The 17,128-nt window shown below is 45.2% G+C and overlaps 1 protein-coding gene across 1 annotated transcript; it reads left to right on the top strand.

Annotated features, from left to right (window-relative positions):
- Nucleotides 1-1,604: 1,604 nt before the first annotated feature.
- LOC109746886 (very-long-chain 3-oxoacyl-CoA reductase 1) lies at nucleotides 1,605-4,828 on the top strand. The gene is made up of 3 exons (XM_020305982.3): nucleotides 1,605-2,284; nucleotides 3,374-3,443; nucleotides 4,133-4,828. The coding sequence occupies exons 1-3, from the start codon at nucleotides 1,656-1,658 to the stop codon at nucleotides 4,388-4,390; spliced, it is 957 nt and encodes a 318-aa protein (XP_020161571.1). The 5' UTR covers nucleotides 1,605-1,655; the 3' UTR covers nucleotides 4,391-4,828.
- The last annotated feature ends 12,300 nt before the right edge of the window (nucleotides 4,829-17,128 follow it).

Below are 17,128 nucleotides of genomic sequence, written 5' to 3'. Positions count from 1 at the left end.
GCACGAAGCAGCTCAGATGTCAATTTATGGGTAATCAAGTATTATGCTGGCCATCCATGAGATTTTGACCACCCAATTTATTATTTGAGCCTCATGAACTTTCAACGCCCATACAACCTGCATGCACCATGCATTGCATGCCCACTCTAAGAACTGGCCCGTCACACCTCGAACCTACTGCGAGCATGCTCATGTTAAGAGACTTGCATAATGTGCTACCGATTACCACTTGTATGGATTGTTGGAACAAACGATATTTATGGTAGTTTTTTTTTCTTTTAAATTGTTCACGGTAGTTACTCATGATTGGCATCTTTTTACAAAAATATTATCGGTTGTGTGAGCGCGCAGGTACACACATGGCGTTTCCTTGACAGTGGTAATTTTGAGTGACTTTGCGCCAAGCCATGATCCCCCAAGCCTCAAACTCGGCCACCTAGTTCTCATAGCCTACATTATTCACTATAGATTTGTGACCAAATTGTGGTGTTGCTGGGATTGCCTTAGAAATCTCTGGATGCATTCGTCATTCCTCTCCCAAGGTTCCGGGTTTTTGTTCAGATTGCACATTGTCATTTCCTTTGAGAAGTTCATTACTCTTTGTCCTTCATCTCTCGCGATGAAAAGTATATCGTCCACAAATTTCATGTAATGCATTCAAACAGTTATGTTTCCTAGCCTCAGTATTTCCAATTTCCTATAGAAATTCGTAAGATGTGACACACAGTCTGTGATTTTTTTTGACAGAAAGATTATGTGAAATTGTTTTATGTACCTTCATTTTATTTCAAAAGGCCTTCATTTCAAATGATCTTTCAATTATAACTCGTCATGCTATTATGTTTCTTCAATATAAAAACAATTCAACTAAGAGGATTCTCGCAAAAAAATACTAAGAGGAACCCCTGCGGAATAATACTTAGTAGAGAGCTACTTCCTCCGCTACTCGAAGAAACCTATCGATATTTGTTACACATGAGATGACCCCCACATACTTTGTCAAATAAACAACTCCCGGATCAATGCATTTTGGTGTTCCGTGCAACGCACGGACATCTTACTAGTAAATAAATAAATATATCACTAGTTTATGTTGGGGTATATGTATGAAGACCAACAAATATAATAGTCTGAAACAGCTCTTGTGACAAATCTTGATATATGGTTTTCAAGTTTGCAATCTATTCTATTCGTATCAAAATATAAGACATTTTTTGACACTACGCTTTTGATATAGAGGGACTGAAAGAGTATGTATTTAAAAACAATATAGATGGTCAAAAATTGATTTACACATGACCAAAACATGACTATTTTAGTAGCGATGGAGAAGCAGGGGTTTTAACCAGCACAGCAGGGTGTCCACCGCTGCACTAGCGCCCTTCTCCTGTTCGCCATCCGAAGGAAGACTCCGTCAGTTAATCGCAACCTAAAAAATACAGTAGTTAATTAAGTTAACAACGTTCCAGCATGTGGCGCTCATCCGACCCCGCGAAACTCCTCAGCAAGCAGCCAACTACCATCCTCTCCCCGGCCCTGGGGCTATATATGCATGGCCGTCGATCGCGTCATCCTCAAGCTCGAGCTACACCTTCCCACTGTGGCCAACTGTCTCACTGTTGCGTCCACGCGCGCGCCAGCGTCCTTCCCATCGCATGGCCGGGGCAAGCGCGCAGCCCGCGTGGGCGCAGGCGCTCGCGGCGGTGGGCCTCCTCGTCGCGTCGCGGGCCGCGGTGCGCCTTGCGCTGTGGCTCTACGCGGCCTTCCTCCGCCCCGCCAAGCCGCTGCGCCGCCGCTACGGCGCCTGGGCCGTCGTCACGGGCCCCACGGACGGCATCGGACGCGCGCTTGCCTTCGAGCTCGCCGCCGCGGGGCTCGGCCTCGTCCTCGTCGGCCGCAGCCCCGACAAGCTCGCCGCGGTCTCCAAAGAGGTGACGGCCAGGCACCCTGGCGCTGGGGTGCGCACCTTCGTCCTCGACTTCGCGGCCGACGAGCTCGCCGCCAACGTGGCGGCCCTTGCTGAGTCCATCCGAGGGCTCGACGTCGGCGTGCTCGTCAACAACGCCGGCCACTGCTACCCGTACGCGCGCTACTTCCACGAGGTTGACGAGGAGCTCACGCGGAACCTCATACGCCTCAACGTCGAGGCCCTCACGCGGATGACGAACGCCGTGCTTCCTGGCATGGTGCAGCGCAAGCGGGGCGCGGTGGTGAACATCGGGTCCGGCGCCGCCACCATCCTGCCGTCCGACCCGCTCTACGCCGTGTACGCTGCCACCAAGGCGTGAGTGCTCCTCTCGGTCCGTTAAAAACTTAAAATGCTCCCCACATCGTCCGAGGCTTTTTTGTATTTAAACTGAACTTAATCATAATGTTGGATAATCTCACCATGACTTTTTTGCAACTAAAAAATCTCACCATTTTTAGCTCCAAATTGTTGGATAATCATAATGTAAAAGCATACAAAAATTCCCCCATTTTTTCAATTCTGACTTTGTATTTAAACTAAATTTAAGATAATAAACAAATAAAGTCCTTACAAGTAAACCCTTGTATGTGTAACTTAGAATATTATAGTATGGATTTTGTGTGGGGGTATTGTTAAAGAACCACATATATTCAAATTTGGAATTCAAAAATGAAACCCCAATGTATGCATCATAGATTGCAATTTTATGTTCTTTTGGACAAGTATCACCCGATTCCTAGTAAATATGCACTAATTCTGTTTATCTCATCCAAGGTTTAACATAGTTCTTGTAACCAATTGCCATCATGGAATGTAAAGAAAAATCAGTATGTGTAATTGACATCAATGTGTTGTCCGAGTTAGTTGTCACATGGGACACGGCAAGTGGGCCTCAAGTGTGAAGATGAGGGAAATTGGTTACATAGGATCAAATATGAAATAAGGCACGTCTTAGGGGATAAGAAGATGGAAAAGATTATAAAATTAGGTATCATTGGCACTTTGGCACAAATAAGGCCATTAATGTGTAAATTTACTCTTGATTTGAATATCAAATTTATTTGAAGAACACTATCGTCATTTTACCTTGTTCAAATCCACAGACCCTTGCCATATGGGCAACACACCATATTTCATTTTCTTGCAATGATACCAAAGCAACTACATCATTTACATTTACAGATGCATTTGCACATCTTTAGATTGTTGCAAAACGATCGCCCATTTCTCTTTTCTTTGTGTATGTCACTGGTTTCCCTACATTATTATACAATATAGTGGAGGGGGGGGGGGGGGGGGGGAAGAAGTTACATACCCGCGTCTTAGGCGAAGTGATTTTGTTTCCTATTTGTCTAAACTTAACCATTTCTCATAACCGGCAATAACAGTTCTTTGGTCTGTCAGATATGTCGATCAATTCTCGCGAAGCCTATATGTTGAGTACAGGAACAAAGGTATCGATGTGCAATGTCAGGTACTAACTAATATCACTCTTATAGTTTGATGCATTTCACTAACCGCTCAAAAGAAAATCTTCTTCTTAACGTTTTTTTTGTTTGATTTTTAAAATATTCATGTTGTTCTGCCATGTTTTCATATTTGTTCATCCCATGTAACCCTTTCGGATTATGTAGCATGGAGTTGATAGTGGGCTGTCGTACTGAATTTCAGTTATCTCCATAAAGCTGGAAATGCATTTGCAAGTGTCATCGTGATGTTTCTGTATATTTCATGGTAGACAACACTTTGGAAAATATAAACCATAGAGACTTTTACGATTTGACGCTCCACTTGTTAAAGGTATGTTTTCCCTGCAAAATAATATTATTTTTTCCTCGCAAAAAGGTACGTTTTCGATGGGTCTCCCATTTAAAACATGATTTTTCTCATGCTTACACGAGTTAGTTCAATTAGTTGTGCACTTGTACTTGTACTGGACAGTGTGCAGTAGCTACATAGACACTGATGGGGATAACAGTGACACGGGGTTTTCAACAACAAACCAAATTCATGACATGTGGATACAGTGTGAGCACTTAACGAGTGTCACTTCAAAAGTTAATGTCCTATAGCTTGTTCTTTTGGTCCAAGGCATGCAAATCAGGAAAGCAGTTGGCATCGGTTCAGTCGCAACTGATTGAATAATTTGTATGATGTGCGCAGGCACCCTGGTACGTGGCGACGAAAATGGCCTCGATCAGGCAGGCGTCCCTGTTCGCCCCGTCGCCGGAGACGTATGCCCACGCCGCGGTGCGCTACATCGGATACGAGCCCCGGTGCACGCCTTACTGGGCGCACGCCCTCGTGTGGTTCCTCTTCACCGTCGTCCCCGAGCCCATCGCCGACAAGTATGTCCTTGGTGTGTCCCTCGGCATCCGTGACAAGGGACACGCCAAAGAGGCCAGGAAGAAAGCCATATGAGTGACATGTGCGGTGAAAGAAAGGCTCATACGCTCTCAAAGATCAACCCAGATGAAATTCTACGTGTTAACTTTTACTCCCTTCGTCTCAAAATAAGTAACTCAACTTTATACTAGTTTTACATGCATGCCAACTGTAATAAGATGAATGACTGCACAACTATTTGCGTTGGCAGTCATCTTATCATGATGTCCTGACAATGTGTATTGTGCTTGCACGTACCGCGTGTTTCTTGGATTTGGATGGCATATGTACCATCATGTATTCATGTTTCTCCTAGCTAATAAAAGGTCGTGTAAATTGGCAATACCGCTCTCTTTTATGTATTCCCTCTGATCTGAATCAATTGATGCACCTCTATATAGACGGTGCATTCTTAGATCTCTGACCACGGCGGTCCTCCTGTCCTGAGCTCCCCTGCACTGACTCTACCATGGCGACTAGCGTCGCCACAACGCATCCAGACACCCTTGTCCAAGGTTGTCTGTGGCAGCACCATGGAAGGTCGAGCAGGTCCTCGTGCGGTCGGGCGTGGCCGTGACCCTCACGCTGGAGGTGGCTGATGCCGTGTTGGGTGAGCCGGACGCGAATCAGCCACATCCGCTAAGCTGGGTCGTCCAGGCTTGCCACGTTCGGTGGTATCGCACCTGGATGTTTGACCTCGTCATACTGGTCGCCTTTGACGAGCAGTACTACATCAACCTCTTTTGGGTGGCAGCTTATTGTGTGTCCAGGCACCGGCCTCGCCCTCTAGCTCTGGGCATAGGAAGTCGAGTTGCTCGTTGCAAAGGACGCCTCGGTATAGAAAACTCGTTTATACAAAAAAAAACCGACTATTGATCGTTCTTTTATAAACCAGGCTTTTAGGCTTTAGGAAAACTCGGCTTATATATTCATTTCAGTTAGACAAAACAAACAATGTTTTAGTTTGTTACAATAGAAAATTACGTTTAGAAGAACTCATTTTCTATAACGTTCCTATCCAAACAACCCCTACATAGCAAAGACAATATTTTATCTGGTCACGGTGATAAAAACGCATTAGAAACAAATCATATAAACTTCCCTTACCTTAGACCTGGAGACATTTTTCAATATGTCGATGTCTTTTGTTGGTCTTCCAAAACATCACGACACATCCATCTGGCTAGCAAAATCGAATATACCCAAATCTGCCCTTTGGGCTGCAATTTTAAAGGTAAAACCCCTACTTATCGCAACCTCTACTTATCAAATAGTTGGTGGAATTAATCAATCTGGAGTACACCTTGGTCTGAAGGGTGGGAAAAAATTTATGATAACATAATAATCCAACAATAACCTTTATGTTTACCTTGCTCAAATCAAAGACTTGTGGACACCTGGCCAAAAAATTTGGAACGCAAATTTGATTAATTCTTTGTTTAGTTCTGCAACAGCCAACTAAATTCTACAAACTCCCATTATAAATGTTGATGGTAAAGATATTTTAATTTGGAAGCTAAACCCATCAGGCCAATTTTCTCCTAAAAGTGCCTACAAGCATTGCTTTAATAGCCTGCAGCTTCCTCCGAGGCAGAGGCCGACAACTGTATCCTCGCCGGTTATTTCTTTGCTCAATCAGGTGTGGAAAGAAAACCAAATAGCGCCAAGGATCCAAACTTTCGCTTGGAGACTTCTTAGGAATGCTCTACCTACTGGTAAGAGAGGAGGTAAGTACTCAAAACATAACAATCAAAACCTTGAAGATGAAATGCATCTCTTCTTTCTATGTCCATTTTCAAAAGCAGTCTAGTATTGCTTTCCTTGGTTTGTTAAAACTGAATTTCTTGCTCAACACAGTGGAACAATTCCTCACATGACACAGGGCTTGTTTTCTTCTCAACATCCACAGATAAATGTAAACTCTCGCTTCACTTTTCTGTGGTGTATTTGGAAAGCTTAGAATGACTCGGCTTTTTGCAGGAAATCTTGTAGTCCTTCCCAGGTTTACGTGGCCGCAATGGCAATTTTGCAAGTAACAAAACTTGAGCTTTTGGCCCCTTCCCATGCCAGTATTACAGAAGTTAATGTCGTGGGAGTAAGTCTGACAGTTAGAATAGGGGGTACGTAGGAGGAGGCAAGGCCCTAGCTATGGCAAGGTTGTACACATGAGTTTACGAGTTCAGGCCCCTCTCGGAGGAGGTAACAGCCCTACGTCTCGGTGCCTGGAGGCTTGTCGACTGGATTATGCGTGTGAGTTATAGGGGGTGCGAACCCTTGTGCCAGAGGAGGGGGTGGCTTATATAGAGTGCGCCAGACCCCTCCAACCCTCAGTTACACAGGGTTCAATGTAAGTTAAGACAGAGGCGTTACTGGTAACGCCCGCTATAAATGACTATTAATAAACTTTAAGACTACGGAGTGAACGCCTGACCGTTGCCATCCTGGGGTGGCTTTAGATCTTCTGTACTCCGAGTGATTCTTTTGTTGGGAAACGTAGTAATTTCAAAAAAAATCCTACGATCACGCAAGATCTATCTAGGAGAAGCATAGCAACGAGCGGGGAGAGTATGTCCATGTACCCTTGTAGACCGAAAGTGGAAGCGTTTTATCAACGCGGTTGATGTAGTCGTACGTCTTCACGATCCGACCGATCCTAGCACCGAACGTACGGCACTCCATGTTCAGCTCGATGACGTCCCTCGTACTCTTGATCCAGTTGAGGCCGGGGGAGAGTTTCGTCAGCACGACAGCGTGGTGACGGTGATGATGAAGTTACCGGCGCAGGGCTTCGCCTAAGCACTACAACGATATGACCGAAGTGTTAACTATGGAGGGGGGCGCCGCACACGGCTAGGAACAATTGATGTGTGTTCTAGGGGTGCCCTGCCCACGTATATAAAGGAGGGAGAGGGAGGGAGGCAGCCTAGGACGCGCCCAAGTAGGAGGAATCCTACTTGGGCCCCTAGTCCAATTCGGTCCCCCTTACCATATTTGGACAAGGCGGAAAGGAAGGACGGGGGAGGGGAAGGAAGTAGGAGTCCTACTTCATACTTTCCTTTTCCTCCTCTCCTTCCCTTTCTCCCCATGTGGCTGGCCCTATAGGGGGCGCACCAGCCCCTTGTGGGCTGGTGTGTTCCCTTACTTGGCCCATAAAACCCATATCTTTGTCGGGGGTTGCCCGGAACCCCTTCCAGTGACCCGGTATCACCCGGAACACTTTCGGTGTCCGAATATAGCTTTCCAATATATGAATTTTACCTCTCGACCATTTCGAGACTCCTCATCATGTCCGTGATCTCATCCGGGACTCCGAACAAACTTCGGTCATCAAATCACATAACTCATAATACAAATCGTCATCGAACGTTAAGCGTGCGGACCCTACGGGTTCGAGAACTATGTAGACATGACCGAGACACATCTCCGGTCAATAACCAATGGAGGAACCTGGATGCTCATATTGGCTCCTACATATTCTACGAAGATCTTTATCGGTCAAACCGCATAACAACATACGTTGTTCCCTTTGTCATCTGTATGTTACTTGCCCGAGATTCGATCATCGGTATCCTCATACCTAGTTCAATCTCGTTACTAGCAAGTCTCTTTACTTGTTCCGTAACGCATCATCCCGCAACTAACTCATTAGTCACATTGCTTGCAAGGCTTATAGTGATGTGCATTACCGAGAGGGCCCAGAGATACCTCTCCGATACACGGAGTGACAAATCCTAATCTCGATCTATGCCAACCCAACAAACACCTTCGGAGACACCTGTAGAGCATCTTTATAATCACCCAGTTACGTTGTGACGTTCGATAGCACACAAGGTGTTCCTCCGGTATTCGGGAGTTGCATAATCTCATAGCACTACAAAAAAAGACACTTCCGTGATGATACGTGTTTGTCACAGTAGGTCACGTTTTCTGTCATGCATGTACATCCATGGCAATTTTATGACAGAATCAAGATAGTCATACCTGTGTTGTTGTAGAAGTGTTCCGTGACATTACCAAAATTATCATCACGGAATTGTCCACTTCCATGACGATAAATCGCGCGTCATAGAAGTGCTTTCGTTAAGGGTGACCGACACATGGCATCCACTGTAACGGCTCGCCGTTAAGCTATCGGGTCCGATTTTGGATCCGATAACCCGTGAACAGCCCGGACCAATGGTGATTTTCCACGTGTAAAATTCTCATTGGCCAGAGGAAACACGTGTCTGCTCCTCGGTGGGCCAGATGTCGGCCGTCCATTGGAGGAGAGATGCCTATGATACGTCGACACGTGGCAGGGCCCAATAGAGGCCCATATAGGTTAAAAAGGCCGACCCAGTCAAAGGCCCATAGTACTGACTCAGGTACTAGTGGGCCAGCCCAATAATGGCCTGTTTAATAAAGGCCCATTTACGGCCCGATGCCAGAACTGGCCCGTTAATTGTTCGCCGAATATTTGGGCCCAATTACAACCCAGTGAATTTTGGCCTGTTAGAGGCCCGATGTAGACATGGGCCCATTTCAGCCCGGTGTGTCTTTCGGCCTGGGAATGGCCCGTGCTGCCCATGGGCCATATATGGTCCGGCGCGACATCCAGCCCACTAACGGCCCGTGATAAAGGTGGCAACAGTTCATCCCAACGTGACTTTGGGCGTGTTAAAGGCCTGTCGTATAATTCGGCCCGTTAATGCATGTACTAAGCTTTCGGCCTCTTAAAGGCCCATGATATCAGTCGGCCAACTAAGGCCCAAGATATGCTTCGGCTTGGTAACGGCCCGTCATATAACTGGGCAAAAAAGGCCCGGTCTACATTTCAGCATGCTGAAGGCCCGTCGACGACTAGTGAAAATTGAGGCCCAACATGCATTTCGGCCTGCTAAAGGCCCATGGTTTCTTCTGGGCCGTAACAGGCCAGTAGAATATTCAGCCTGTTAATGGCCCAATGCTACCTAGGCCAATCTAAGCGCTGGGTCCACAAAAGGCCCAACTAAAATTTGGGTCGAATATAGGCCGGAGTAAGTTGTGGGCCTGGCGCAAAGTGTGAAGGCCCCAATGGCCATTCGGGCCCAAGAAAGATGCAGGCCGGCCCAATTGTGGCCTGCTAAAAACTAGGCCCGTTAGAGGCGAATGTTCGGCCCGTTCGACTACATCAGATTTTTTTTCAGATAGCGAATGATGGCAGTAACTAGTAGAAATTAAGAACAAACCTACTCTATACAATAAAGAAATTACGGCATAGTAACTTAGAATAAACCTACACTATACAATAAAGGATTTATGGTATATTACATCCATTGGGCATCGAAGTTCACCACCAGTGATCATAAAGTGCAACGAAGAAGCAGATTAGAAAAACTGGGCACCATTGCAGCGTAACAAAATAATACTGAACCGAGAACACTTCCAAGACAGTTCAAGAAAGATTAGCCTTGCACGGGAACTACTGCGCAAGCTGCTGAGAAAGGCTGTGAGACCGGCCTAGCATGTCGGTCATAGCTTCCAGGTGTAGCTATTTAGCAATGACGTTCTCAATGGTGTTCTCCGCAATCTTTCTTAGAGATATGACTTCAAGTCGAAGTTGAGTTGCAGAATGCCTTGCTGCTAGAACTTGGGACTGAAGAAGTCGAACTGATTCAGACAGGGAATTCTGTGAGCTTGTCTGACTGCTAGTCTCAAGTAACTTGAACACTGCATCAAGACAAGACTTTGGGTTTGTCTCGCCATCAGGCATATCACCCTAAAACAAGCAGAGAGATGACAGGTTTTCCACGTGTATAAACAAAGATGATAACTGTGCTGTCAATTCCATCCAATTTCAAATTAGAAAATAAAGAGTAAGTTCGAAATATCAATAGCATAATCTGGCATTGTTCATAATGCGGGGAGCTTCACCACACTACTGGATTACCATGTCAACATAACAAGCATAGATGAAGGGCAAAGACAATCATTGTATCTATTTTGGTTAATGTGCATGGCATGTTGTTCATATCATCAGCCACATCAGTAAGATAAAATATGAGATGACAAGGTGCATACATGGGCTGCTTCACCACACACTGGATTATAGATCCACAAAAACAAGCATACATATAGGGAGTATTGAGTAATGTGCATGGTATTGCTACCTCTTGAGCACTGCGTTGGTTTTCCCTTGAAGAGGAAAGGGTGATGCAGTAAAGTAGCGTAAGTATTTCCCTCAGTTTTTGAGAACCAAGGTATCAATCCAGTAGGAGACCACGCTCAAGTCACATGCACCTACACAAACAAATAAGAACCTTGCAACCAACGCGATAAAGGGGTTGTCAATCCCTTCATGGCCACTTGCAAAAGTGAGATCTGATAGAGATGATAAGATAATATTTTTGGTATTTTTATGATAAAGACTAAAAGTAAAGAAAGCAAAATAAACGGTAATAGAAATAGCTTGTTGACGGGAGATTAATATGATGGAAAATAGACCCGGGGGCCATAGGCTTCACTAGTGGCTTCTCTCAAGATAGCATAAGTATTGCGGTGGGTGAACAAATTACTATCGAGCAGATAGAATTGAGCATAGTTATGAGAATATCTAGGTATGATCATGTATATAGGCATCACGTCCGTGACAAGTAGACCGACTCCTGCCTGCATCTACTACTATTACTCCACACATCAACCGCTATCCAGCATGCAGCTACAGTATTAAGTTCATAAGAACGGAGTAACGCTTTAAGCAAGATGACATGATGTAGAGGGATAAACTCATGCAATATGATATAAACACCATCTTTTTATCCTCGATGGCAACAATACAATACGTGCCATTTCCCCTACTGTCACTGGGATCGAGCACTGCAAGATTGAACCCAAAGCTAAGCACTTCTCCCATTGCAAGAAAGATCAATCTAGTAGGCCAAACCAAACTGATAATTCGAAGATACTTGCAAAGATAACCAATCATACATAAAAGAATTCAGAGGAGATTCAAATATTGTTCATAGATAATCTTGGTCATAAACCCACAATTCATCGGATCTCGACAAACACACCGCAAAAGAAGATTACATCGAATAGATCTCCAAGAGAATCGAGGAGAACTTTGTATTGAGATCCAAAGAGAGAGAAGAAGCCATCTAGCTAATAACTATGGACCCGAAGGTCTGAGGTAAACTACTCACACATCATCGGAGAGGCTATGGTGTTGATGTAGAAGCCCTCCGTGATCGATGCCCCCTCCGGCGGAGCGCCGGAAAAGGCCCCAAGATGGGATCTCACGGGTACAGAAGGTTGCGGCGGTGGAAATATGGTTTTTTCTCCGTATCTGATGTTTTCGGGGTACGTAGGTATATATAGGAGGAAGAAGTAGGTCGGTGGAGCTACGAGGGGCCCATGAGGGTGGAGAGCGCGCCTGTTGGAAATATGCCCTAGAGGCAATAATAAATAGGTTATTATTATATTTCCTTGTTCATGATAATCGTTTATTATCCATGCTAGAATTGTATTGATAGGAAACTCAGATACATGTGTGGAGACATAGACAACACCATGTCCCTAGTAAGCCTCTAGTTGACTAGCTCGTTGATCAATAGATGGTTACGGTTTCCTGACCATGGACATTGGATGTCGTTGATAACGGGATCACATCATTAGGAGAATGATGTGATGGACAAGACCCAATCCTAAGCCTAGCACAAGATCGTGTAGTTCGTTTGCTCAGAGCTTTTCTAATGTCAAGTATCAGTTCCTTAGACCATGAGATTGTGCAACTCCCGGATACCGTAGGAATGCTTTGGGTGTACCAAACGTCACAACGTAACTGGGTGGCTATAAAGGTGCACTACAGGTATCTCTGAAAGTGTCTGTTGGGTTGGCACGAATCGAGACTGGGATTTGTCACTCCGTGTAAACGGAGAGGTATCTCTGGGCCCACTCGGTAGGACATCATCATAATGTGCACAATGTGACCAAGGAGTTGATCACGGGATGATGTGAGTTACGGAACGAGTAAAGAGACTTGCCGGTAATGAGATTGAACAAGGTATAGGGATACCGACGATCGAATCTCAGGCAAGTAACATACCGATAGACAAAGGGAATTGTATACGGGATTGATTGAATCCTCGACATCGTGGTTCATCCGATGAGATCATCGTGGAACATGTGGGAGCCAACATGGGTATCCAGATCCCGCTGTTGGTTATTGGCCGGAGAACGTCTCGGTCATGTCTGCATGGTTCCCGAACCCGTGGGGTCTACACACTTAAGGTTCGGTGACGCTAGGGTTATAGAGATATTAGTATGCGGTAACCCGAAAGTTGTTCGGAGTCCCGGATGAGATCCCGGACGTCACGAGGAGTCCGGAATGGTCCGGAGGTAAAGATTTATATATGGGAAGTCTTATTTTGGTCGCCGGAAAAGTTTCGCACTTTATCGGTATTGTACCGGGAGTGCCGAAAGGGGTCCGGGGTCCACCAAGGGGTCCACCAGCCCCGGCGGGGCCACATGGGCTGTGGGGGGTGTTCCTTGGCCTATATGGGCCAAGGGAACCAGCCCCAAGAGGCCCATGCGCCAAGAGATAAGATAAATGGAGAGTCCTAAAGGGGGAAGGCACCTCCGAGGTGCCTTGGGGGGGAAGGACTCCTCCCTGGCCACACCCTTCCTTGGAGGAAGGGGCAAGGCTGCGCCCCCCCTCTCCCTTGGCCCTATATATAGTGGGGGGGGGGAGGGAGGGCAGCAGCAATCCAAGCCCTGGCGCCTCCATCTCCCTCCCGTGACACCTCTTCCTCCCCGCTTGCGCTTGGCGAAGCCCTGCCGGGATCCCTCTACTTCCACCACCACGCCGTCGTGCTGCTGGATCTCCATCAACCTCTCCTTCCCCCTTGCTGGATCAAGAAGGAGGAGACGTCGCTGCTCCGTATGTGTGTTGAACGCGGAGGTGCCGTCCGTTCGGCGCTAGGATCATCGGTGATTTGGATCACGACGAGTACGACTCCATCAACCCCGTTCTCTTGAACGCTTCCGCTCGCGATCTACAAGGGTATGTAGATGCACTCCCCTTCCCCTCGTTGCTAGATTACTCCATAGATTGATCTTGGTGATGCGTAGAAAATTTTGAATTTCTGCTACGTTCCCCAACAGTGGCATCATGAGCTAGGTCTATGCGTAGTTTCTATGCACGAGTAGAACACAAAGTAGTTGTGGGCGTAGATGTTGCCAATTCTTCTTGCCGCTACTAGTCTTATCTTGTTTCGGCGGCATTGTGGGATGAAGCGGCCCGGACCGACCTTACATGTACACTTACGTGAGACAGGTTCCACCGACTGACATGCACTAGTTGCATAAGGTGGCTTGCAGGTGTCTGTCTCTCCCACTTTAGTCGGAACGGATTCGATGAAAAGGGTCCTTATGAAGGGTAAATAGAAATTGGCATACCACGTTGTGGTTTTACGTAGGTAAGAAACGTTCTTGCTAGAAACCTATACAAGCCACGTAAAAACTTGCAACAACAATTAGAGGACGTCTAACTTGTTTTTGCAGCATGTGCTATGTGATGTGATATGGCCAGAAGATGTGATGAATGATATATGTGATGTATGAGATTGATCATATTCTTGTAATAGGAATCACGACTTGCATGTCGATGAGTATGACAACCGGCAGGAGCCATAGGAGATGTCTTTATTTTTTGTATGACCTGCGTGTCATTGAATAACGCCATGTAAATTACTTTACTTTATTGCTAAGCGCGTTAGCCATAGAAGTAGAAGTAATCGTTGGCGTGACAACTTCATGAAGACACAATGATGGAGATCATGGTGTCATGCCGGTGACAAAGATGATCATGGTGCCCCGAAGATGGAGATCAAAGGAGCAAAATGATATTGGCCATATCATGTCACTATTTGATTGCATGTGATGTTTATCATGTTATGCATCTTATTTGCTTAGAACGACGGTAGTAAGTAAGATGATCCCTCACTAAAATTTCAAGAGACGTTCCCCCCTAACTGTGCACCGTTGCGAAGGTTCGTTGTTTCGAAGCACCACGTGATGATCGGGTGTGATAGATTCTAACGTTCGAATACAACGGGAGTTGACGAGCCTAGCATGTACAGACATGGCCTCGGAACACATGCGAAACACTTAGGTTGACTTGACGAGCCTAGCATGTACAGACATGGCCTCGGAACACAAGAGACCGAAAGGTCGAACATGAGTCGTATAGTAGATACGATCAACATGGAGATGTTCACCGATGATGACTAGTCCGTCTCACGTGATGATCGGACACGGCGTAGTTTGACTCGGATCATGTATCACTTAGATGACTAGAGGGATGTCTATCTGAGTGGGAGTTCATTAATCAGATGAACTCAATTATCATGAACATAGTCAAAAAGTCTTTGCAAATTATGTCATAGCTTGCGCTTTAGTTCTACTGTTTAAGATATGTTCCTAGAGAAAATTTAGTTGAAAGTTGGTAGTAGCAATTATGCGGACTGGGTCCGTAAACTGAGGATTGTCCTCATTACTGCACAGAAGGCTTATGTCCTTAATGCACCGCTCGGTGTGCTGAACCTCAGCGTCGTCTGTAGATGTTGCGAAACATCTGACACACACGTTTTGATGACTACGTGATAGTTCAGTGCGTAATGCTACAGGTTTAGAATTGTGGCACCAGAGACGTTTTTGAAACATCGCAGAACATATGAGATGTTCCGAAGACTGAAATTGGGATTTCAAACTAGTGCCCACGTCAGGAGGTATGAGACCTCTGACAAGTTTCTTAAGCCTGCAAACTAAGGGAGAAAAGCTCAATCGTTGAGCATGTGCTCAGATTGTCTGAGTACCACAATCGCTTGAATCGAGTGGGAGTTAATCTTCCAGATGAGATAGTGATGGTTCTCCATAGTCACTGCCACCAAGCTGGTAGAGCTTCGTGATGAACTATAACATATCAGGGATAGTTATGATGATCCTTGAGCTATTCGCGATGTTTGACACCGCGAAAGTAGAAATCAAGAAGGAGCATCAATTGTTGATGGTTAGTAAAACCACTAGTTTCTAGAAGGGCAAGGGCAAAAGGGATACTTCATGAAACAACAAGTCATTTGCTGCTCTAGTGAAGAATCCCAAAGTTGAACCCAAACCCGAGACTGAGTGCTTCTGTAATGAGGGAAACGGTCACTGAAGCAGTACTACCCTAGATACTTGGTAGATGAGAAGGCAGGCAAGGTCGACAGAAGTATATTGGATATACATTATATGAATGTGTACTTTACTAGTACTCCTAGCAGCACCAGGGTATTAGATACCGGTTCGGTTGCTAAGTGTTAGTAACTCGAAATAAAAGCTGCGGAATAAATGGAGACTAGCTAAAGGTGAGATGACGATGTGTGTTGGAAGTGTTTCCAAGGTTGATGTGATCAAGCATCGCATGCTCCCTCTACCATCGAGATTGGTGTTTGCGTTGAACATGATTGGATTATGTTTATCGCAATACGGTTATTCATTTAAGGAGAATAATGGTTACTCTGTTTATTTGAATAATACCTTCAATGGTCTTGCACCTAAAATGAATCTCGGTCGCAGTGATACACATGTTCGTGCCAAAAGATATAAAATAGTAATGATAGTACCACATACTTGTGGCACTGCCACTTGAGTCATATTGGTGTAGAACGCATGAAGAAGCTCCATGTAGATGGATCTTTGGACTCACTCGTTTTTGAAAAGATTGAGACATGCGAACCATGTCTATTGGTATATATGCATGAAGAAACTCCATGCAGATGGATCGTTTGTACTCACTTGATTTTGAATCACTTGAGACATGCAAATCATTCCACATGGGCAAGATGACTGAAAGGCCTCGTTTTCAGTAAGATGGAACAAGAGAGCAATTTATTGGAAGTAATACATTTTGATGTATGCAGTCCAATGAATGCTGAGGCATGCAGTGGATATCGTTATGTTCTTACTTCACAGATGATTTGAGTAGATGCTGAGAATATTTACTTGATGAAACACATGTCTGAATTATTGAAAGGTTCAAGTAATTTCAGAGTGAAGTTGAAGATCGTCGTGACAAGAGGATAAAATGTCTATGATATGATCATAGAGATATCTGAGTTACGAGTTTAGCACACAATTAAGACATTGTGGAAAGTGTTTCACAATTAATACCGCTTGGAACACCATAGTGTGATGGTGTGTCCGAACATCATAACTGCACCCTATTGGATATGGTGCATACCATGATGTCTCTTATGGAATTACCACTATCGTTTATGGGTTAGGCATTAGAGATAACCGCATTCACTTTAAAAGGGGCACCACGCAATTCCGTTGAGACGACACCGTTTAGAGAAACCTAAGTTGTTGTTTCTTAAAAGTTTGGGGCCGCGACGCTTATGTGAAAAAGTTTCAGGCTGATAAGCTCGAACCCAAAGCGGATAAATGCATCTTCATAGAATACCCAAAAACAGTTGGGTATACCTCCTATTTCAGATCTGGAAGCAAAAGTAATTGCTTCTAGAAGCGAGTCCTTTCTCGAGGAAAAGTTTCTCTCGAAAGAATTGAGTGGGAGGATGGTGGAGACTTGATAGGGTTATTGAACCGTCACTTCAACTAGTGTGTAGCAGGGCACTGGAAGTTGTTCCTGTGGCACCTACACCAATTGAAGTGGAAGCTTATGATAGTGATCATGAAACTTCGGATCAAGTCACTACCAAACCTCGTAGGACGACGAGGATGCGTGCTACTTCAGAGTGGTACGTGATCCTGTCTGAG

This window comes from Aegilops tauschii, chromosome 2 (assembly GCF_002575655.3).
Source record: "Aegilops tauschii subsp. strangulata cultivar AL8/78 chromosome 2, Aet v6.0, whole genome shotgun sequence".
NCBI lineage: Eukaryota > Viridiplantae > Streptophyta > Magnoliopsida > Poales > Poaceae > Aegilops > Aegilops tauschii.
This window is presented reverse-complemented; position numbering and strand designations above follow the sequence as displayed.